Raw genomic sequence first — 24,211 nt, forward strand, 5'->3', positions numbered from 1 at the left:
TATTCCGACTCAGAATCGGTTCTTGCATTTGAGTTGGAATCCATACTGACTCCATTCAGGATTCCGAATCAAATTCCGAATGGTTTGGACGGGGTGCTAGTGCTTGCCCCTCGCAGTGCAACTTTTCTATTACACGATTAATACTATCATTAATATTCTCTAGTATTTATTAATAAAAATATTTAACGTGTATGCGCCTCCGCCCAGTCACCAAATTTTCTGGCAGAGACTGCTCTGCTGGATTTCTGTAAGTCTTGGTTTGGCAGCTCTGTCAGATTCCTGCGCGCATCCAGTCGGGTTAGTTGACCTAGGGCGAACTCAGTTTCGCTCGCGTTTTCTGGCAAATATTGACAGGAAACAAGAAAAACCCTGGCATAACTCGGAAATAATTCGTGCGAAGATCCTGGCAATTCCTACCTGGTAGAATTTAGCACGAATCGAGCAAAATATCTGACAAAGATGTGACGGGAAGCGTACAGAAATCTTGACCGTACATTCCTGGCTGGATTCTGGCTACAAGTGAGCAGCATCGGTTAGTTTAACCGCTTCTGTCAGAAACGGTTGTTGCATTTGAGCGAATTCTTTGCCAGAAATCTCACACAAATCGCGCAAAATATACTGGCAGAAACGCTGCCAGAATCAATCCCAGTGAGCAAATTTTTTGGCAGAGACCGCTCTGCTAGATTTCTGTAAGTCTTGGTTTGGCAGCCCTGTCAGATTTCTGCGCGTATCCCCCCACTGAGTCGTCCAAAAAATTGTTTCAAAATCGTTCCACACCGGTCCAACGATGGACGTTTGTTGAACGGTTATTTGGACGTCGTCCAAATTGGTCCAACGAACGTCTTTCATTGGACTATTTTGAAACCAACCGTTCTTAGAGGGCCCAGTTAAACTCATTCCGGAACCGGTTCGGATTTCTGAATAGTCAGTATGGATTCCAAATCAAATGCAACAACCGATTCCGACTCAGAATCGGTTGTTGCATTTGAATTGGAGTCCATACTGACTCCATTCAGGATTCCGAATCAAATTCCGAATGGTTTAACCGGGATCCTGTCGGGTTAGTTGAGCTAGGGCGAACTCGGTTTCGCTCGCATTTTCTGGAAAATTTTAACAGGAACCGAGCAAAACCCTGGCATAACTCGGACATAAACTGTGCAAAGATCCTGGCAATTCCTACCTGGTAGAATTTAGCACGAATCGAGCAAAACATCTGACAATGATGTGGCAGGAAGCGTGCAGAGATCTTGGCCGTACATTTCTGGCTGGATTCTGGATAAAAGTGAGCAGTATCGGTTGGTTTAACCGCTTCTGTCAGAAACGGTTGTTGTATTGGAGCGAATTCGTTGCCAGAATTCTTGCACAAATCGCGCAAAATGCTCGCAGAAACTCTGCTCCCACCAATTTCGCTTTGCTCAACTTTTGCTAACTTTCTGCTCGCCACGGTGACTGGGCGTTAGTTTCACCCAAATTATAGATTTCAATGCTTAGCGTGTACTTGTTTAACCATTTATGAATCTGCCAACACTGTACATATGTAAACAACCGCGTATAACGATAATAACCTCGCGACCTGGTTCGTTAGTTTAAGTAAAAAGATAACTAATTATTATGTTAATGCATTTCTACGTTAAGAACTACATGTGTTAGTACCATTTACCTTTAAAAATATGTGATAAGTTATAATGTTAGCGAAGCGTTTTCTATATTCATGCATCAAAACCACGCAATCACTAAGCAAAAAGCACTCACCTTGCCCAATAAGCTGTACAGCAACAACGCAATTATCCGCCCCAAACTCGGCAGCGTGGTACCGGTTGTTGGTTCGCAATGCTTCCACCCTGGACGGACGGGATGACCTCTCGGTACCTGGGGCATCACTGTACAACATCAGGAAAACTATTAAAGCGTCGCCTCTGGAGAGTTCAGAAGGCTTCACTTGTATACAAACGGTTTGTCCGATATGTAACAGAGTACCAGGACAGGTCGATAACCATAGTACGAGAGATGAAACAATCTATGTGAACAAGACGACGGGAAGTTTTACCTGTTCTGCATGTCAATATCTGGGTCGGTGGGAATATGTTGAGAAGTTTTTCTTACCCTACAATAAAAGTGCAAAAACTGTACAGGAGATGCAGAAGCTTAGGGATATCTTTTTGGCTACTAAGAGAGCTGAGAAGAAAGCTGCGGTCGAATTTCCGGATGGTTTAGTGACAGTTAATGAAAATTTAGCTGCTGAAATTTGTACAAAATTTCGTCTAGAGGTAAATGCTGAATTGATTGACGTATCTCAGTTTAAATAATGTACTTGTTATTAAAGGGAATTCCGACAGGGAGTTTAGTACAAATGTGCTCAAGGTGGGATTCGACTCATCAACATGTGTATGTCCCTCTGATCGATGTGGAATGTAGGTTAGTTGGCTACAAAGTTCTTAGTATTTCTGAAGAATCCAACGGTAGCACGCTGGTTGAGAGGACTGTACCCGATGCGAACTGTTCTGGATTAATCTACTTGAAATGTTCGACCACGACTGTTGGTACAACAGTAAAAGCAAATCTCAAAGAGCCTTCTAATGCTATAGTTGTATTGAATATTTGTGATTTACTGGCATTGAGTGCTGCTAAAGTTAACGGTAAGTTTATCAGCCTTATTCTGCATTGCGACGGATCGCTTTTGCGACTGAATGCGATTTGCATTCTCAGTAACGACAGGATCATGACAACGGGTGTTAATTTCGATCAAACCACTTTGGTTCGAAACAACAATCCCTCGTAATGCCGAATGAAGCTGTATATAATAACTTTTGCTCAATTTAGGAAACTGCCGGTTTTCGGTAGTATTATAGAATAAGTCACTTCGAAATTCTTTCAGCAACTGCCATTTGTCTTCCTCATGACTTGAAAAGTTTGCCTCAGCAGTGTTTGCCAGGACTAGAACGATACCAGAAATTAATACTATGGTTCAACTACGACACCGCTGGTTGGGACACGGCTCGAAATTACGCTAAAAAGTTAGATGAGCGTCGATGTCTGTTTGTCCGTCCAACGGATGCTCATCCTACACCGGCGAAAGCTCTTTCGTTAGGAATGGACCTGAAAGGAATTTACTCGAAAGCACAGCCAATTCTTCATCAGTCGATAACCACCTTCCAAGCATTGCGACAGGACGTATTGAGCGATTTACAGAATATCGATAAAGTTCAGGGTGTTAAGTGGAAGCGATATCCCACACTTAATAAACTGCTAAAAGGTCACCGGAAAGGTGAACTGACTGTTCTCACTGGTCCAACAGGGTGTGGAAAGACTACCTTCATGTCGGATTATTCGCTGGACTTAGCTTTGCAAGGAGTCTCGACACTATGGGGATCATTTGAAATACGAAACACCCGGTTAGCTTCCACTTTGTTGCGTCAATTGGCCGGTCGACCGTTGGATGTGAATTTATCGGATTTCGACTATTGGGCGGATCAATTCGAGCAACTTCAAGTCTACTTTATGACTTTTCATGGGCAGCAACCGATTAAAGTCGTAATGGATGCCATCGAACATACTCAGTACGTACACGACATTCAACATGTGATCATCGACAATCTGCAGTTTATGATGGGCGTCTCGGAGGAGAGTAAGCATTTAGATCGTTACTGGAAACAGGATGCAATCATTGCGGCATTCCGAACATTTGCCACGCGCAAGAATTGCCACGTGACGCTGGTAATTCATCCTAGGAAGGAGCGCGACACGGAAGACCTGACGACAAGTTCAATCTTCGGTGGAGCCAAAGCTTCACAAGAAGCAGATAACGTACTGATAATTCAGGACAAACGACTAACTTCAGTGAGAGGAAAGAAGTATCTGCAGGTCGCCAAAAATCGTTACAGCGGAGACTTAGGTATTATGCCGTTGGATTTCGACAAGGCCAGCCTGAGCTATGCACAAAAACGTAAAAAGACTGAAACGATAGATACACCTCTTGTAGATGAAACGAATGAATCAATCCGTGGTGATAATTAGTTATTTTACGTTTAAATACTTCAACTTAAAAAGTATGCCATCAGACCAAAAGTGTTATAGTGATTAAAAGTAATTTTCAATTAAAGCTATTTACACATTTAAAAATGAATCCGATTCTTGCTTCATTCAGGCCGATGACTGACGATAGTTTTTAACGTCCAGAAGCTTTTTGCCACACATCGCACATATTCCTTTTTTATAGGCACACTGCTGACAATAGTGGGATCCGGCTTGGTGAATCTTTTGTTTACATATCCTACAATTCCCAAAATGATTAGATACTCTTTAAGCAAAACAGACTGCACTTACCGACAAGGGGCAAAATTACCGGCTATAGGATTGTAGCGCAATTTAGAACTACTCAAGGCTTTGTTTTCGTTGATTTTACGACCGCCGCCTTCGGTTGTATTACGGGCACCTGATTTCCACGGGTCGGGAGTGATTACCTTACCTAATTTTTTCTCACACTTTTCGCAGACCATATTTACTGACTGTTTCGCAGGTACCTAATGAAATTAAAGTTTAATATTTCTGAAAGCTTTAAATTATTATAGCCGACAATGTTTTATTTACTATTCTACACTTCATGAATGACCAGAGCTGCCAGACGATCTTATTCAAAAATCTGTATTGACGAAATGATATTGAAAGATCAAAGCACGCATTGACACATAGATGGCGAACCTGTGTCTAACTCACGGTAAAAAAAAAACTTTACCCATTTTATGTATTCAAATTACCCATTTTCGTAAATTATTCGAGCTGTCAAAAATGGGTATTTTTTGTTTCTAACAATGAGTACTTTTTATCCCTTTCACAACTACTCGATGAGGTATTGTCAAAGGGTATATTGATCTTAACAATGGGTGAAAAATCCTTAAGAATTATTTCAAGCGAGTTAACCTGCAAACTAAGGATCGTAGCGGGAACTTCAAATTATCGGTCTGCATCGGAGTCCGTAGCGGAAACGGAACATTTCGGCAATGCTCCGAAAACAACGGCTGTTTAGACTACTGAGGATTTTGCAAATATGCACCAGTTCGGCATTTTTAGATCAGCCAAAAGATCCAGCTCTCAAAAATATATCCAGTTGGCGGTTTTATTTTGTTAAGGAGTTTTGGAATAGAATCTAAATCTAGATTTTTATACTTTAATAAGGAGACAATAATGAGAAATGATTGTTATTTTATGTTTTTTTAAATTCAGAAATAATTCTATTGACAATATTTTTCATTCTGGCGCGATTTTCATGAATGGGCATTTTTTACGCATTTTGTTGTAACAGTTCTGCGAAAAATAATGGATAAAACACTCCCAAGCTGACGTACACAATCTGTACCCATTTATGGCTACAAACTCTTTACCCATTTAATGGGTTATTCCACTTTATTTTGAAAATGCGTAGTTTTATACGCATTAATGGGTACTTTATTTTATCAGTGCTAGCCACCAAAATCCACACGGTAAAATTTTTTACCCATTTTATGTAGGGTGACCAATCAATTTTGGACCCCTAGAGGAAGTGAGATTACGTGAACGTCAAAAAATATTTGCTTGCCTATGTTTTTTAATGCAATACATGCACGAGTCTGCTCCAAAGTTACTGTTCTTGAAAGGAAACTGTCAATGGGTGTTTTATACATTGACATAAACTCGAAAATGACATTTCTTCACAGCATGAATTTTTCACATTTCGCACCCTTCTCTAATTTGGACAGTGTTCCAAGCATATGTTGGACACACTGAATGTGACTGAATATATTTTGGAAACAGTAAAATTTTTTCTACTAAACTGACCTACTGACTCGTTCTCTTTGTTGTATAGGGTAAGGTGGGGCAAATCCGACCGTTGGGTAAACCCGACCCCCCTCTGTTATCGAAAATCGAAAGAACTACGCGAACTAATATCAATGTTGTCGTGTAGAGCATCGAAAATAATCATAATGGTGGCATGACAACATTTCATTAGTCAACATTGAGATGCTTAAACGACAATGAGTTAGTTTTTACCAGCCCCCTGGCAACCCTATACCATCATATGGAGTTTGACAGCGACCTACATATATGGGGCGTTATAGCTATAAAGCCCGAAACAAAGAATTATGTTCGGCACTATGCTCGATATTCAAGCATTCCACACGACGTTTTGCATCTTGTGGGATGATTTAATATCATATCATTCAGAAAATCGACATTTTGTAACTAAATACAGCTTCTAATCATTCGGTTCAAAATCAATGTTTTGCATTTCATGGCAGTGATGCTGGCTGTACAGAGACGTCGTCCTTGACAGGGGGCTGGTTTTTACAGCCTTTGATTTGATTTTTGTGCATCATTGACTACAGAATATTTCTGATTGTTAAAGTGATTGCATAAAAAATGTAAGTGGATTTAAATTCTTTGATTAAAGTCCTACAAAGAGCATAGATGAATTTAACCCAACTGTTTTCATAATTTTTTTAATTGCATCGTAATGAAGAATGACACGGTGGGGTAAATCCAACCTCAAATAGAGGGGTAAATCCGACCGCTTTTTTTGCTAAGAAAATATGTATTTATCAAATTGAAATATTTTTTTATTATTTTTTTAGCACAATAGTAATATGTTTTTTCGAGCAATAGTTCAAAAATACAAACAAAAGACACAAAAACGTGATGAATATAGTATTCGTCGAGCAATTTCTCCGATGCAAATGGGAATATTTTTACGCGCTACTGCTCGTCATTTTGACATTCCAAGATTGACATTGAATTCCGTATTCTTCAAGTTACAATTCAATAAAATAACATTCATTGATTTATCATTGAAAAGCCATAAAATTTGGGTAATATGTGTACTAAATCAACCAAAAACATAGGCGGTCGGGTTTACCCCACCATTTTTTGAAAACAGCTGTTGCGAAATGCGGGTATTAGGCTCTTTTGATCGGTTCTTCTTGAGTCGGCGCCGAAGACTATTGAAGCGGCGCATTAGTTAATGTCACCCTGGCATATGACATTCGCAGTGACTGTGCATATGATACCAGCTAGGCTATAATAGAGCTACATTTCGCAGGAGATAATACCATCTGAGCGGAATATTTAAGGTTTGTTAATCTACCTAAAATTACCTAAGATTACATTGTTTAAAATATCTACCTAACTAACCTAATGAATTACTATACCTACTTATTACTAGCCTTATTGAACTATTGTCTACCATCTACAGAGCTAGGAAACCTAACCTAGTTAAATTGAAACCTCATTGGATTAATTGAAGAGTTAGGAAACTAATTTGTAAGTAATTGTTGAATTATAATAGATACAGAATAAAGTAATCTATGATTTGCAGTCGAGTTGCGGAAAACCGAACTTCGGAAAGTTTTTATAACATTCTCGAAAATTATAATCCGAGGAGGTACAGCAGCATGAATGCTTCCGGAATACCATCGGCAGGTAGCTGCAAGACATGCAATCGGTCGGATCAAGCCGAAGATATGGTCGCGTGCGACGGCTGTGGAACCTGGTTTCATTTCACTTGTGCGGGAGTGCAGGCTTCCATCTGCAACAAGCCATGGCACTGCGGCTATTGTTCGACTCAAGGCGACAATCAAAGCAGCTCAGCGATATCTGTCGGCTCAGGTAGCTCTAGTGCTCGTTTACGTTTGAGGCAGCTAGAAGAGTCCAAAGCACTGGATGATCGTTTGTTGCTACAACAAGCAGAAAAAGAGCGAGCTTTTTTAGCTGAAAAGCACCGGTTGGAGGCTGAAATTCAGTGCGAACGGCAACTGAAAGGAAGCACATCGAGTTTTAGAAGCCGGCTCAGTCGTCGCAGTCATCGGAGCGAGATTAGAACCTGGATCAATCAATCGATGGAAACTCCACCGACGGTCGTAACACAACAAGCTGGTGCGTCAACATCAACTCCCGTTGTGTCCTCCGGGAACGTCATTCAAGCAGTAAAAGACATGCGATTGACCCAGCCAGTTCAGTCAATCCCCCAGGGGAATCATCAGGAGGTTGTTCAGAAAATCGTCGTCCCACCTCCGCCTACCAACACGAATATCGTACAAGCCACTATAGCTCTTCCACTAGGAACTGAATTGAAAACAAGTGTTGCCCCTATTATAACCAACGCTATTTACCCGCCTAAGCAGCCAATTCCGGCACCGCATCACGATACTTTACGCCGAGATCAGCAGAAACAACATCCTCCAGGTCCGCCTAAGCAAGCACTTCCACCGACAAGCCAGTCAGGTCAATTAGAGGTAGCGCTACCAGGCATGAATCTTACGGTGGGAAAGTCAGTTCCTGCCGCATCTCATTTAGAAGATCGAAAACAAGAGAAAGCGTTAGATAGGCATCAACAAACCCATCTGTATAATCAGCGCGACGGTCAATTAAAAGGCTATTCTTTGCAGCCAGCGGGGAACCACAATGCCACGTCGCTGAATGCTCCATTGCCCCCTGCCCAGTGGCACTCAAGCGCTAATATAAGTTCCATGCATAATCAGCAGCAGTTCCATAAAATTAATCAGAACCCCATTGCGCCATCGATCAATACTTTCTATCCGATGAATTTCTACCCACCGCAGTATTACACCAGAATGAGTACAGGTGCGTCGCCAGCTTGGATGCACCAACACACCGCGAACCAGCTGTCGGGTGCGACTGAAGCTAATGAAACTGTGCCTCAAGTATATGCGGCGACAGCGCAGCATGATCGCCAGCAAAATATCCAGCAAAATATCCAGCAGCCACTTCCTGGCCAAGCCTCGGGTATCTACTTTACACCAGCTACTGAAGGAGTCTTGAGTGCACAGCAACTGGCAGCACGTCAAGTTGTATCACGCGAATTGCCTAAGTTTTCAGGTGATCCTCTCGAGTGGCCAATGTTTATCAACGCGTTTGAGTCCACTACGGCGATGTGCGGTATACAGCCAGATGAAAATTTGGCTAGGTTGCAAAAAAGCTTGGTAGGGGGCGCCCGGGAGAAAGTTCAGAGCATATTAACTCTTCCTGCAGCGATTCCCGAGATCATTCAAACTCTGCGGGATGAATGCGGACGACCTGAACAGCTAGTTCATTGTTTACTGGAAAAGATTCGTCATGCTGCTCCGCCAAACGTAAACAAACTTGACACTCTTATAAATTTCGGTAGGGAGGTCAAAAATTTAGTGATTTTTATCGAAGGCGCCAGACTACAAGACCATTTATCGAATCCGATGTTGCTGTCAGAGCTGGTTGGGAAGCTACCCCCAAGCCTACGGTTAGAATGGGGGCTTCATACGCAGAAAGTTCCTCAAATAACGCTAAAAGCATTTAGTGATTACGTCACAGCCATCAAAAGTGCTGCTTGCAAAGTCTCGTTACCTTCAGACTGTCTTCAGGAAGAAAATCGACGAGGTAGGAAGGAGAAAGGTGGTTTCGTGAATGCACATTCTGTTGAGGAGAAGTCTACGATCGCTTCGAGTTCAAAAAAAGAGTATCAAGCCAAATTCGAGAACATCGCTCCCAAACCATGCCCCGCGTGTAACAGGAATGATCACAAACTGCGCAACTGCGGTAAATTCAAAGGTTTCAATATGGACCAACGAAAGCGTATTGTTGAACAGTCGAAACTATGTCAACGTTGCTTGGGAAGTCACGGTAAATGGCCTTGCCGAACGAAACAATCCTGTGAAGTCGATGGTTGCAATGAGTTTCATCATAGCCTTCTCCATTCACCAAATCCGAAGCAGGCAAGCCCAGTTCTGCCAACAGGCTCGTCGGGAGTTATTTCTGCTCATTGTCCTCGGAAAGCTGGTGTTTTATTCAAGGTGCTTCCAGTCGTTCTGTCAAATCATGGCAAGTCTGTTTCAACTTACGCATTTTTAGACGACGGATCCAACCTCACGTTGATGGAAGAGGAAGTCGCTGAAGAACTTGGATTGAATGGGAATATCAGTCCGTTATGCATTCAGTGGACAGGAAGTGTAACCAGGAATGAACCTACATCACGGCAGGTAGAATTGCGCATTTCTAACGCGCATGGTGGGCGGGAGTACACTATCTCAGAAGTCCAAACGGTTCCTCGTCTTGACCTACCGCAACAGAGCCTGGACTATGCGGAGCTTTCCAAACAGTTCCCCCACCTGAAAGGACTTCCTGTGAGCAGCTTTTCCAATGCTGTGCCACGGATTCTCATTGGATTGGATAACGCAACACTGAAGTTGACCTTAGACAAACGTGAGAGACGCAGCAGCGAACCGGTTGCAGCCAAAACGCGCCTTGGGTGGACGATTTTTGGCGGCGGACAGAGGGGAGTAAAACGATCCGATCGCGTAATGTTTCATATGTGCGATTGCACTGTAGATGACACGCTTCACCGTCTTGTTAACAACTATTTCGATGTTGAAAACATGGGAACAAAACCGGTCACATCTTTAGAATCTCCCGAAGATCAACGCGCCAGGCAAATTTTAATGCAAACTACCCGGCGAACTGAGTCAGGGAGGTTCGAATGTGGGCTGTTGTGGAAGTGCGACACCATCGAGTTTCCTGAAAGCTACGCAATGGCCGAGCGTCGCCTAGTTTGCTTGGAAAAGAAACTAGGCAAGGATCAAGAGCTGAAAAGGAAAGTCCTAGAGCAGATTGAAGAGTATCTTGAGCGCGGCTATGCACACAAAGCAACTGAAGAGGAGCTACGTAATTCTGATCAACTTCGCGTCTGGTACCTTCCCTTGGGTATTGTTCGGAATCCTCGCAAACCCGAGAAAGTGCGTATTGTGTGGGACGCAGCAGCACGTGTGGGAGACGTATCCCTTAACTCTATGTTACTGTCGGGGCCAGATCTGTTGACTCCGCTCCTGAAGGTTATGTTCCAATTTCGACAACGGCAGTACGTTGCAGTAGGAGATGTACGTCAAATGTTTCACCAGTTGCTGGTTAGGCAAACAGACCGACAAGTTCAAAGATTCTTGTTTCGATCGGAACCGGAACAAGCGCCGACTGTATACGTCATGGATGTCGTAATCTTTGGCGCATCATGCTCACCGTGTCTTGCGCAATATGTAAAAAACACGAACGCAAGGGAATTCGAGGAGTTGTATCCAGAAGCTACGTTGGCGATTATTAATAACACTTACGTTGATGATTTTCTGGATAGCAAGGATACGGTAGATGAAACAGTGCAGATAGTAGAAGAGGTGCGACTGATTTTCGACAAAGCTGGGTTCGAGATTCGCAACTGGCAGTCGAATTCTGAGGAAGTTCTTCGACGGGTCGGGGTCGACTTTATGGAAACAACGAAACGTTTTGCGGCGGAGAAATCGACGGTGGCAGAACGAGTGCTTGGGATGGAATGGATTCCCAAGGTTGATTCTTTCGTATTTTCTACGCAGTTCCGTGAAGATCTTCAACCATTATTAACGGGGAGCATCGTTCCAACCAAGAGACAAGTTCTTCGTGTGGTAATGAGTCATTTTGATCCACTCGGGATCGTAGCTTTCTACACAGTTCATGGAAAAATATTAATCCAAGACATGTGGAGATCCGGCATAAAATGGGACGATCCGATAACAGTACAAAATTTTGAGAGTTGGCAACGTTGGGTGAAATTGATTCCTAATCTGATGGAAATTCAAATGCCGAGATGCTACTTCCCGAAGTACAACCTAGGAAGCTACGACACTCTCGAGCTCCATGTTTTTGTCGATGCTAGCTTGATGGCCTATTGTGCTGTAGCTTACTTCCGAATCATTGACAACGGTACACCTCGCTGTGCTCTAGTAGCTGCCAAAACGAAGGTGACTCCCTTGAAACCTCAATCGATTCCACGCAGCGAGCTGTGCGCGGGTGTGATCGGAGTGAGACTTCTTAAAAGCATTCAGGAGAATCATTCAATTCCAATCCAGAAGCGCTACATGTGGACAGACTCAACAACCGTTCTGGCTTGGTTGCGATCAGATCCACGAAAGTATCAGCAATTTGTTGCCTTCCGAGTTGCAGAAATTCAGTCGGAAACAAGCATTGACGAGTGGGCTCATGTTCCGTCTAATCTAAATCCCGCCGATAAAGGTACCAAGTGGGGAAACGGCCCTTGCTTTGATCCGGAAAATTCGTGGTTCACTGGATCAACATTCCTACATCGGCTGAAGCATGAGTGGCCACGTCAACCTACCACATTTACCGATCCGCAGCAGGAAGTCAAAGCGATTCATCATCACGCAGCAGTTTGTGACTCGACAATAGATTTCACGAATTTTTCTCGCTGGGAAGATCTACTGAAAAGGTTAGCCTATGTGTATCACTTCGTTCATTCTTGTCAAAAGCGAAGAAGAAAGTCAACGGGATGTAGAATTGTTATATTAGAACAACGAGACTTCGAAGCCGCTGAAGCAAGTGTGTGGCGATTTGTTCAAAGACAGGCGTTTGCCTACGAAATCGATGTCATTCGCAAGAACTCCGAGTTATCAGAGGAGAACAAGAAGTCCTTGAAAAGAAGCAGTGAAATCGGAAAATTGTCGGCATATTTGGACGATAAAGGGGTACTGCGAATGCAAAGTCGAATCAACACCGATGTGGCCTATTACTCTTTCGATTTCGTGAATCCAGTGATAGTTCCTAGAAAAACACACGTCACCAATCTGCTGATACACAAATACCATCAACGTTACGGACATGCCAATGTAGAAACCGTCGTCAACGAGTTGCGTCAACGATATTACATACCCAAAAATCGTTGCATGGTGAAGAATGTAGTGAAGCAATGCGTGTGGTGTAAAGTCTACCGAGCTAAACCAATCGCGCCCAGGATGGCTATGTTACCGCACCCGAGAGTTAGGCCGTACGTAAGACCATTGACATTTACGGGTCTAGATTATTTTGGACCATTGACCGTGAAGCGAGGACGAACTATTGAAAAACGGTGGGTGGCACTTTTCACATGCTTAACTATACGCGCTGTGCATGTAGAGGTAGTCCACTCACTGTCGGCAGATTCCTGTAAAATGGCAATTCGCCGATTCGTTGCACGGAGAGGCGCTCCTCAGCAAATATACAGCGATAACGGGACCAATTTTCGAGGGGCAGCTCGCGAACTTGCAGTCGAAATCAAGACTATCAATCGAAAATTAGCGTCCACGTTCACCAATGCAGAAACTGAGTGGGTTTTTAATCCTCCTTCTGCTCCACACATGGGCGGTGTGTGGGAGCGAAAGGTGCGTTCAATCAAAGATGCATTTAAATCCCTTCACCATGCTCGTCACCTGAACGATGAGGAACTGATGACCTTTATGGCAGAAGCGGAAATAATTGTCAATTCCCATCCTCTGACATTCATACCCTTGGAGCATTCATCTGACGAGGCCATAACACCGAACAATTTCATTCTCATGAGTTCGAGCGGCGCTAACACCACTTCAAGAATATCGGTGAATGAGGACTTTCCATTGAGAGTCAATTGGAAGATGATGCAACAGCTTTTAAACCAATTTTGGAAGCGGTGGATTCAAGGTTACCTCCCAACCATAGCTCGCAGGACCAAGTGGTTTAGCGACGTTCGTCCGCTTCAAAATGGAGATCCAGTGGTCATTGTAGATGAGACGGTCCGTAACGGATGGTTACGAGGTCGAATCACTAAAATCTACCCCGCGAAGGACGGTCAGGTGAGGAAGGTTGACGTCCAAACGTCGTCTGGAGTACTTCAAAGACCAACGATCAAAGTAGCCTTGCTGGACATCATTGAGAGTAAGACCATTCAAGATGAAGGTATTACGGGTCGGGGTGTTGCGAAATGCGGGTATTAGGCTCTTTTGATCGGTTCTTCTTGAGTCGGCGCCGAAAACTATTGAAGCGGCGCATTAGTTAATGTCACCCTGGCATATGACATTCGCAGTGACTGTGCATATGATACCAGCTAGGCTATAATAGAGCTACATTTCGCAGGAGATAATACCATCTGAGCGGAATATTTAAGGTTTGTTAATCTACCTAAAATTACCTAAGATTACATTGTTTAAAATATCTACCTAACTAACCTAATGAATTACTATACCTACTTATTACTAGCCTTATTGAACTATTGTCTACCATCTACAGAGCTAGGAAACCTAACCTAGTTAAATTGAAACCTCATTGGATTAATTGAAGAGTTAGGAAACTAATTTGTAAGTAATTGTTGAATTATAATAGATACAGAATAAAGTAATCTATGATTTGCAGTCGAGTTGCGGAAAACCGAACTTCGGAAAGTTTTTATAACAACAGCAAAAATGAACTTTTTCGTAAAACGCTTGAATCTCAAAATTTACCAAATATACGAAGAAAATGCTACATATGGAAAGTTGCCCAGAAGTCTAACCTTTAATTTGGTATATAAAATGACTTGATCCGACGTAAAATGAGCATTTTACTGCCAAAAATATTTACTAGGTCGGATTTGCCCGACCTTACCCTATTTAATGCATGAAAGAAGAACATAAGCAAATCAGTGACTGCCAATCAAAAATGGTACATTAATCTTTATATGGAAGGCTGACTGCATGAAGTATTTTTTTAGTTCTATCATTTTGAGAAATAGAAAAACTTTCGGTACAATTAGGTTACTGCAGACTTAACAAAGCAGCATTAAATGTTATGCAATAGAGTTAACAATAACATATTTCGTGTAACAATTCATCTGTAGCAGTATTATGGAGAAACATCCTCAAGTGGATGATAAATCAAGGTTCAAAGTTCGTCAGGAATCTTCTTGTACTAAATATTAATTTTTAATTCTTTTGTTTACGAGGTGGTTTCTTGTTATTCTTTCTAAGCTCAGTTTTTCTTTGTTTCCTTTCCTTTATTTTTCTTTTTTCTTCAGTTTTCGCCTTGTGGTATTCAACTGCTCGGCGCAATGTTAAAACAGCAGGACTACGTCGCTTGAATTGTGATGTTCCTGTTCGTGTGAGTGTTTCAGGCGATTCTAGGAATTCAGCAAGCACACTCTTATCACTGAGAACTGACATACAAGTAAAGTTTTCAACTTGTGTAAGAATTTAAACTGTTGCTTTGAAATGACAAAAGCATGTAGCAACTTGCCACTGGTCGGCGCTTCGATCGGCCAGCGCTTCGATCGTTTTGGAATACTTCAGCGTCTTTGACATTTTTGACATTAAAAATGTCTTACTCCACTATCTGGGGCTAGGTGTCATTCTAAAATCTAAACTATCTCCCATGTAACGAAACTATGTAAGGTTTGCACGCTTATAACTCCAATATTACTAGATGGATTTTAATCATTCATACACCAACCGATTCAGAAACACCTAACTTAAATATTGGTAATAATTTAATATCTCCCCAATAAAAGTAGACTTTTGGAAATTGGTAAAATTAAAAAGTTCACAAAAAACGGGAAAAATACCATTCGTGAGGCAGATTTCTCAGACACAGCCGTCAAAAGAGGGCAGCTTAGTTGCTCAATGAAACACGAAAAGTCATAAATAGAAGCAACGCATGTCCGTTTAAATCAGTTGTTGCTCTTATCCCACACGAGCAACGTCGTCTCCGGGCGATGCAATAAGCGCTATCGATTTTCGGTAACGTTGGCATTTGCACACACTCGCACCTAAGTGACTAAACCATATACGGTTAGTTTATAAATAGAGGTGACGCGTACCCGTTTGAATCAGTTTTTGTTCTTATGTCGAACGGGTAAGATCATGGCTGCAGCGTCTGGGCACTACAATAAGCGGTAGACGCTATGCATTTTCGGCAGCGGTGGCCGTGTGCGGATTTGTCGGGTACCAGCATGGTGTCACAGAATGATTTGCAAAGTGGGTGGGCGGGGTGGTTTGGATTTAATTCAATACGGTGTGTGCTGCTTAAGAGTGTTGCGTTTGAAAAAAATATATTTATTTTTATGCATGAGTAGGGTAAAGAGCCAATTGGTTTTCATGTTTCATATTTCGGTTATATGTTTTTTATCAGTAAGGCATCTGACAACGTGCTTCTGTAGTTATTGCACTGTTCAGCAGCGTAGTATTTTATATAGGAGAGTACACTCAGGTTTTTTACGCGGATTTTGAAATTTACGCGGTTTTCATCCACGCTTTTTTTTTAAATTTACGCGGTTTTCATTTACATGGCCTGTATCCCCTGCGTGAAAAATCTGAGTGTAATTGCATCGGAAACAATCACATTCCCAGCAGAACTTTTTGTTTTCTAATTTCAAACACTTTTGTTTCGTACTGCACACAACGGAAAATTTTAAAACAGAACTTACCGTCCCAGCAGCAGTTGAAGCGGGTGTTCTTTTTCGATTCAAATTCAAGCCATGTCTTAAGCGTTACTGGACTTAAAATTGTTTTCCCAGTTAAACCAGTCAGAATATCTGTCCTACCCTATGTATTTAAAACACAGTTCTAATTGCGTTTTAAGGTATACAACAAATACGGTTGGGTATACTAATTTAAATTTTAAAATAAATCTGTTTTAAATTATGAAACAAACCGCTGTACTGAAGATATAATTGTGTCAGTCCTATTACCACATAAAACACCTATATAACATAAAACGCTGCAGAATTGGTTTAATAATACAATGTTTACACTACAGAGTTATAACACGTTTTAATAATTAGCAACAAGAAAAATGTCACCAAGATAGCATAAAAACCCGTTTTAACTGGTAGTGCGAACGTTGCATAACAATGTAATTTATCAAATAATTTCATTTTTCCACCACTAATCGATCAAGAAATACTTACACTTAAGATTGTTTACTTAAGTTCATTAGTACATTATTGAAAATTTAAATGGAAAATGAAATTTCATATTTTATGGAGAATCCGTCTATTTCCGTTGGCGGGCGTGGGTTTCCTCATCACAGCTCTCAATATGGAACTTTTCTTTTGAATATATTTTCTGGACAGACCAGCCTATTTTTACTAGATGGATCAGCCAAATAATGCCAATCACCTAGTGAGATACTTTATTAATTAATAGATTACTGTTAAAAGACCTTCAATAAATTATGTTTTAATGGGGAGGGTATATAGCAAATTGTAACATATGAAAACAGGCGAGTGAACAAGAACGTGTGTCGATATGTGTGATAGATAAAAAAGCTATATTTTTAATGTCACCGTGGTCGTGTCCTGTACACAACCCTTTAATTTTTATTTCCATGAAAAATTTCATGTCGTCTGCATATATAAGCACTTTTAGATAGTTGAGTATAAAGGTAAGGTCATTTACGTACAAAATAAAAGAAGAGCGCCTAAGTGTGAACCCTGGGGTACGCCAGAGGTGACACGAATTGGTTCAGAAAGTATATTCTGAAAGCGAACTGTTTGCTCGCGTTTCGTTAAATATGATTCGAGCCATTTCAAGAGTTTATTTTCCATGCCATATTTTTGCAGTTTGAAGAGTAATAAAGGTATGTCTAGTTTTCCAAATAATTTTGGAATGCGTGAGATAATGGCAATTCCTCGATGGTTTCGAATGTCTGATTTAGTGCCTGATTTAAAAATTGGCACTAAAAAGGATGATTCCATATTTCTGGGAATGTTCCATTTTTCAGTGACATGTTGAAAATACGGTGTAATGGTAGAGTAAGTTCTTCTGCTAGATTTTTGAAAAATATTGGGGCAATTCCGTCAGGTCCAGATCCTTTCGATGAGTCTAGGTTTTTTTGGTGCAGTGGTAATTTCGTGTTCAGATAGTTCGTGGACGGAAGTGTAATTTAAAAATTCAGGTATAAATGAAAAGTAGTCGCGGTCGCGGCCTGTTTCGGAATGTGAAGTATAAGTACTGCTACTAGTAGTATCAGTACTGCTATTTCCTACATGTCCGTGAAAATGCATTTGGGATGGAAAGTTGCTACTTTTCAATTTCGTTTTCACGTAATTGAAGAATTTTTTTGGACAAGTCTTGATTTCATTCTCGATTATATTCTTCATGTCGCTTGGATATGTGGAGTTGGGAACAAATGTCCAAATAGTTTTGTCGATTATCTATGCTATTTTCTTTCTTATAAATTTTATGTGCCTTTCGTTTTCTATTTTTTAGGTTTTTCAGATGTTGGTTAATCCACACAGGCTGTTGACCGCCATAAGTTTTTCTTCTTCTTTTTACATGTACTGTTCCAGAGATTAAATTCGTTACAATTAAATAGAATTTAGTCACTGCTTCGTTGACATTTCCTTCTATACTCAATACATTTTGCCAATTTATTCTACATAATCTACGTTTGACTTCTTCGAAGTCAGTTTTATGGCACTTCCTCGTACTCCATGTCGTTTGGGGAGGAGTTTTGATGAATAAAAATTGAATAATCGATTGCTGTGTGAAATATTTTATTTTTCCATAACGGAGTTGGTCGGTGTTATGTCAGACCGGACTAAGTCGCAAAACATCAAAAAATGAGATAATGATGCCACTGGATAAAGAATATCGTCAGCTACATTCGACTTTTGTCAGATTTGAAATATGTAACAATAAACAAGAATTATGGTTAAAATAATTTTCCAATCATAATGTAAAGGATGCTGCAATTCAAACTTTAAACTCGTTTTTCTCGAAATCAATATTTTGTCGCTTAGTCCAGTCTGACTTAACACCGACCAGTTAAAGATGCATTAACACAGAAGTCTTCAGTGCAGTTCGTGAATAAGAGGTCTAAATAAGAATTTTGTTTATTTTTTACATGGTTGATTTGGTGCAGGCAAAATTCTGATATTTTGTCAAATAAGTATTGAAGTGTTTCATTTTTGCCTACGACTGGGAGTAAGATAGATTCGTTTTCAATGTCTACGATGAAGTTGGTGTTACGTTGATTGAAGTCGTCATAAATATGCAGTTTTACTTAAGGTTCTTTGTTAGACATAATAGATTCTACAGTTTAAAAAATAGCTCAAATGATTTTTTGTGAGCATTTTCAGGTGGAAAAGACACAGAGGAGAATAATTGTACTTCTCCTGATATTACTGCTTTTATGTTATATGTTCAAATTCTATGTGTTTCGTGGTTTCTATTGCTTCTGAAGGAAAGTCTGCATTTATGGCTATGAGGACGCCTCCTCCAGATTTTTTCTGACAAAGAGACAAATTACGGTCATTCCGGAATACATTAAATTGATTTCCAGAAATTTCTTCGCTTCTTACGCTTTCATCCCAGCTAGTTTCTGTTCCAAGAATTATATTAAAAGAGGATGAATATATTTTTTGATGGATTTCTTTAATTTTCGCTGGGCTTTTCATTCGATTAAAAATTTGGCAATAAACTAAAATTTCAACCGAATTCTGTTGGGGATGCGAAGAAGTTTTTGGAATATTTAAATTACTAACATTTATATTGTTCTTCCTCTATAGAGGGCGTCGTCTCTTCCGAAAATTCGACGTTCCAAATTTATAGGTAGCTTCGCGGAGTTGTTGAAGGCGGCGAGTTCTTTCGCTTGACAAAAATTTTCCATAAGAGTCAAGGTCAGCTGCTGTTTCGTCTGGGTTCAGTCCATAGAGGTAGCATGAACGTCCGTAGCAGCTCCTCGCTAGTTCGTTGGGTTCCCACACAAGCAGCATGAAAGCTTCTTCTGCATGTGCCAGCACATTTCCACAGGTGCTTGTTGTCACTAATTTCACACTGGTTTATACCACACTTATCCATTCTTACGCGACGGTACATGATTAAATGTCGACAAAAAATATAAATAAAATTGTGCATTCTTGCACTTACGCGTTAGCGGGTCAAAGTAAAGGAAGTTAACATAAAATAAAATACGCGCGCGATACGGCAGCGCGAATCTGAGAAAGCGTCCGGTCGGTCGGAAGGTTAAATATGTAATATGAATAGATGCAATTACACTACTAACGTCTCCTTTGGAGAGTTTTTAACATCTGTCAGTCGGTCCAACTAACGAATCAAATTCGTTAGTTGGACAGAGGTGTGGCCCAACCAGCGAATCACGACTGTACTATAAAAGAAACTAAATGACCCCCCAAATCTAACGAAAATTACATAACCCCCTCGTGTACATATATAAGATAGCTATAAAATCTCCTTAGTGTCATTACAAAAAAATGGCAAAAAATAACATCTAGTTTTAAGAAATTTAAAATGTAAAACAAAACAAAACTGGCACCTTTAAGGGGAGCGTCTCGTGTAAACTGCTCAAACCGGTTATTTTGGTTTACGATTTTTAATGAAAGGTAACAATGGATCTTTTTTGTAATGTTCAGATTTATTTATACATTCATTGTTCACGAAAAAAAAATTCAGACACGCAGAGACACATATACGAGCGTTTCAAGAGTATACCTCCAACCATTTCCACGTCGAGGAGCGTCGCGACGACCACGATAATACTTGATAAAATTGTCTGATACGCGAAAATCAATAAGTTTTGTAGATACTAGACTTGTAGTTAGTTGATGAACCACAAAAAATAGGAAAAAGTTCAAGTTTCGGAAAATGGCTTCATGAAAACCGGAAGATCTCATATTCTACTGTAAAATTCGCTCACTTTTCTTCAAAATAATAGGTACAAAATGCTTTTTATTCAGTTTTCTGTGGTTCATCGACATTGATTTGGTCTGTTGTTTAACAATCATAAGTCATCATTACATGTAATTATTACAAAAAACATCGATTTGTATCCCACTTTAACGAATTTTGGACAGTTTTTTGACCCAAATACTCCTCTGTGCATGAACGACAGTGTATCTATTGTAAATGAAATACTATTTGTCTTACCGAGAGTCTAATTTCAAAGCGCTAGTGATACTGAACTCTCCGTTCGGCATGATTTCACATTCGATAAGCAGAAGGGTGTAATGAAATATATCTTCTACCTATATTATTCTGAGTGGGGAGTAAGTTGAATCTCACTTCAATGCACATGACTTACCTTGCCTGAGTCTGAGAATCGACTCGTGGTATGAGATGACCCATAAAATAAAAAAAATGAAGGCGGACGAGTTTAAACCCCGTATAAGGATTTCTGTTCAATCTGGTAATTACGTCATGTGGCACTCATTGTGAATAACAACTGCCATAAAAGGCAAGTCGCTGGTCGGATATGCCTACGCAAATAATCAATGAAACCAGTTTCGCATTTGATTCATGATAATTTATGCTGCTTTTATTTCTGCAAATTTTAAACTTTGCATTCAAAATCGAGAAATATTTAATTCTTTAACGAGGAGAAACTTTCACATATTGTTGAATCCTAGCGAGTTCGTAATAGTGGCTCGAATGTGTTTTGGCTGTTTAGTATTCCTCTGCTCCCTCACCTTCACCGTCGTTGGAGTCCATGCCAACTTCTTCGTAATCCTTCTCGAGGGCGGCCAAATCTTCCCGAGCTTCAGAGAATTCGCCTTCCTCCATACCTTCACCGACGTACCAGTGCACGAAGGCACGCTTTGCATACATCAGATCGAACTTGTGATCGAGACGGGCCCAAGCCTCGGCAATGGCCGTAGTGTTGGACAACATGCACACGGCGCGCTGAACCTTGGCCAGATCACCACCCGGGACAACGGTTGGTGGTTGGTAATTGATACCGACCTTGAAACCAGTTGGACACCAGTCCACAAACTGGATGGTACGCTTGGTCTTAATGGTAGCGATGGCAGCATTAACGTCCTTAGGGACGACATCGCCACGGTACAGCATACAACAGGCCATGTACTTGCCATGACGAGGATCACATTTCACCATCTGGTTGGCTGGTTCGAAACATGCGTTGGTGATTTCGGCTACTGAGAGCTGCTCGTGATAGGCTTTCTCAGATGAGATGACTGGAGCGTAAGTGACCAGTGGGAAATGGATACGAGGGTAGGGTACCAAGTTAGTTTGGAATTCGGTCAAATCCACGTTCAGAGCACCATCGAAGCGCAGGGAAGCAGTGATCGAAGAAACAATCTGGCCAATCAGACGATTCAAGTTGGTGTAAGTTGGACGTTCAATATCCAAGTTGCGACGGCAAATATCGTAGATAGCCTCATTGTCAACCATGAAAGCGCAGTCTGAATGTTCCAAAGTAGTGTGGGTGGTGAGAATTGAATTGTACGGTTCGACGACGGCAGTGGAAACTTGTGGAGCTGGATAGATGGCAAATTCCAGTTTGGATTTCTTTCCATAATCTACCGACAGGCGCTCCATAAGCAGCGAGGTGAAACCGGATCCAGTGCCACCTCCGAACGAATGGAAGATCAAAAATCCTTGCAGACCAGTACATTGGTCGGCTAGCTTACGAACACGGTCCAGAACCAAATCAACAATTTCCTTGCCAATAGTGTAGTGACCACGGGCATAGTTGTTGGCCGCATCTTCCTTTCCGGTGATCAACTGCTCTGGATGGAACAGTTGGCGGTATGTTCCGGTGCGGACCTCATCAACTACGGTCGGTTCCAGATCGACGAAAACGGCACGTGGTACATGCTTGCCAGCCCCAGTCTCACTGAAGAAAGTGTTGAATGAATCATCTCCGCCTCCGATGGTTTTGTCCGATGGCATCTGACCATCTGGCTGGATTCCATGCTCCAGGCAGTAAAGTTCCCAGCAGGCATTACCAATCTGGACACCAGCTTGGCCAACGTGTACGGAAATACATTCACGCTGTGAAAGAGAAGGAGAAAGTGCATCGTTAGCGGCTTTCTAAAATTGGAAGTGAATGGTGAAAGGTATGAACGACTCGGGTAAAGATCTGGCTGCCACATGAACAGAAATAACTGCATTTTTAGGTTTCTCTTGCTGCCTCCCCTTTATTTTATGCTCATTACAGCGCATCAATTCAGAAGAAAAAGAAAAAGAATAAGCAGATGAGTCACGTATCACAGTACCGCAATGCACATGGGATGCGACATTTTCTTGAATGCGGTTTTTCTCTTTTTGAAAATTCTCAGTATGATCGATTATTATTTAAAAATTTGAGTTCTAGGAGATATGTTCTATAGTATTGATTTTTGAACGGACTAGTAAGGTACTATATTGAACAAATCATGTTTGCTTTAAAGAATCTCAAATTTTCACACCTTTGCAAATTCACAACTGCGCACATTTGTACTTTTTTATATCATGAAAACAACTTACCATTTTGATACAGAGGTTTCCAAAACTTGTTAATCAGGAATAAAATATTAAAATATTTTAATTGTTCTTATGCAACACCGTTAAAAGACTCGCGCTTGGAAACAGCAGATCAGGATGCTTACCAAACTGAGAATAAAGTGTACCGTTGGTCCACGGGGCTATTTATGTGCATTTAGTTTTCCAGTCAACCCACGGACCGCGAGAGAGGAATACTGCCGTGCGCAGGCGCCTTGTTAGCGTGAGCCTACTCATTCTACACCTCCGGAGGCCAGATTTTACCACGCGGACTAGCATATCGTGAGATGTTCCAACGGTAAAGAGTATGTATCAAAATAATCAATTATTTCTCGTAAATGAGAAATTTTTATGAGAGAGAAAAAGTACAGCCGCGCGCTATGGTGGAATAGCATGTTAGCGCAACTGTTCAAGGTTATATTTCAAACAATAATAAATAGATACTTACTCGAGTTCACATTGTATTAAATCACTAATTACACTAAATCCGCCTAAAATGGTGGACTGGGAATTGAGGGCAAGTCGATTAATTTAAATTTGTTTAAATTTTCAATGCTGCCGCATCGCCTTTTACGTATACCCCGATCGCATTGAAAAAATAACCGCGTTTTTCCCGAAGTCACATTTTTGAGCTGGCCGAAAACGTAACTCGAACAAACCATTTTTGATCGTTTTGAAATTTTTACAGCATATTCAAAATTGGTTTCTCCAACGACGTATAGGATTTATTTTTTATTGATTGATTTTAATTCAACAATTTTGCGTCGATTTTTATGACGAAATGGCGCCATTTCGCGCAAAAACAAAATTTCGAAAAAATTCTTCGTATGTCCCATGCTATTATTATAAGGAATTGAAAAAAAACTTTAGTTTTAAGCTCTAGGTTGAAAATTATGGGAGATAGGTTTCCGGTCGTGGACCTTTTCCAAAAAGAGGAGTCTACGGGAAAAGGCTGCACGGCCGCCATCTTGTGACAAAATTACTTAAATTTTTTTTTGTGCTGCATAACTATTATTATAAATCCCATTTGACAAGATCTCAATTCACCTCTTTATTGCGTCATATAGATAATTATTGAAATATGCCTACTAAGTTTGATTGTGCTTCAGTGTTTTAATTGCCGCAAGGTTCTACTGTATCGATGGCTATTT

General features: G+C 40.9%; 4 protein-coding genes across 5 annotated transcripts; 2 read left to right on the plus strand and 2 right to left on the minus strand.

Moving 5' to 3' along the window:
• The first annotated feature begins 1,547 nt into the window (after window positions 1-1,547).
• LOC131690975 (mitochondrial DNA helicase) lies at window positions 1,548-4,123 on the plus strand. The gene is made up of 3 exons (XM_058977089.1): window positions 1,548-2,267; window positions 2,324-2,636; window positions 2,876-4,123. Exons 1-3 carry the CDS (start codon window positions 1,686-1,688, stop codon window positions 4,012-4,014), a joined length of 2,034 nt encoding a protein of 677 aa, XP_058833072.1. The 5' UTR covers window positions 1,548-1,685; the 3' UTR covers window positions 4,015-4,123.
• LOC131690976 (cysteine-rich PDZ-binding protein) lies at window positions 4,006-4,625 on the minus strand. Of its 2 annotated transcripts, none has more exons than XM_058977090.1 (3): window positions 4,588-4,625; window positions 4,324-4,520; window positions 4,006-4,270 (listed from the first exon to the last, which is right to left on the minus strand). In XM_058977090.1, the coding sequence occupies exons 1-3, from the start codon at window positions 4,600-4,602 to the stop codon at window positions 4,141-4,143; spliced, it is 342 nt and encodes a 113-aa protein (XP_058833073.1). In that variant the 5' UTR covers window positions 4,603-4,625; the 3' UTR covers window positions 4,006-4,140. The 2 variants fall into 2 exon arrangements, with proteins under 2 accessions (XP_058833073.1, XP_058833074.1); XM_058977091.1 differs by having other exon boundaries at window positions 4,574-4,610.
• A 2,865-nt stretch (window positions 4,626-7,490) lies between these two features.
• LOC131687160 (uncharacterized) lies at window positions 7,491-13,781 on the plus strand. The gene has a single exon (XM_058971214.1). The coding sequence runs from the start codon at window positions 7,491-7,493 to the stop codon at window positions 13,779-13,781; it is 6,291 nt and encodes a 2,096-aa protein (XP_058827197.1).
• Window positions 13,782-21,066: 7,285 nt separating this feature from the next.
• Window positions 21,067-23,203, minus strand: LOC131689076 (tubulin alpha-1 chain-like). The gene is made up of 2 exons (XM_058973870.1): window positions 23,046-23,203; window positions 21,067-22,571 (listed from the first exon to the last, which is right to left on the minus strand). Exons 1-2 carry the CDS (start codon window positions 23,046-23,048, stop codon window positions 21,222-21,224), a joined length of 1,353 nt encoding a protein of 450 aa, XP_058829853.1. The 5' UTR covers window positions 23,049-23,203; the 3' UTR covers window positions 21,067-21,221.
• Window positions 23,204-24,211: the final 1,008 nt, after the last annotated feature.

The sequence above is a fragment of the Topomyia yanbarensis genome, chromosome 3 (genome assembly GCF_030247195.1).
Source record: "Topomyia yanbarensis strain Yona2022 chromosome 3, ASM3024719v1, whole genome shotgun sequence".
In the NCBI taxonomy this organism is placed as follows: Eukaryota; Metazoa; Arthropoda; class Insecta; order Diptera; family Culicidae; genus Topomyia; species Topomyia yanbarensis.

Excerpts from the sequence above, each read along its gene's own strand:
- LOC131690975 (XM_058977089.1), top strand. The coding sequence starts at position 1,686 with ATGTTAGCGAAGCGTTTTCTATATTCATGCATCAAAACCACGCAATCA. Across the intron at positions 2,268-2,323 it reads GTACAAAATTTCGTCTAGAG|GGAATTCCGACAGGGAGTTT; the intron begins GTAAATGCTGAA and ends TTGTTATTAAAG. Across the intron at positions 2,637-2,875 it reads GAGTGCTGCTAAAGTTAACG|CAACTGCCATTTGTCTTCCT; the intron begins GTAAGTTTATCA and ends AAATTCTTTCAG.
- LOC131690976 (XM_058977090.1), bottom strand. Across the intron at positions 4,271-4,323 it reads GGTAATTTTGCCCCTTGTCG|GATATGTAAACAAAAGATTC; the intron begins GTAAGTGCAGTC and ends TGGGAATTGTAG.
- LOC131687160 (XM_058971214.1), top strand. The coding sequence starts at position 7,491 with ATGGTCGCGTGCGACGGCTGTGGAACCTGGTTTCATTTCACTTGTGCG.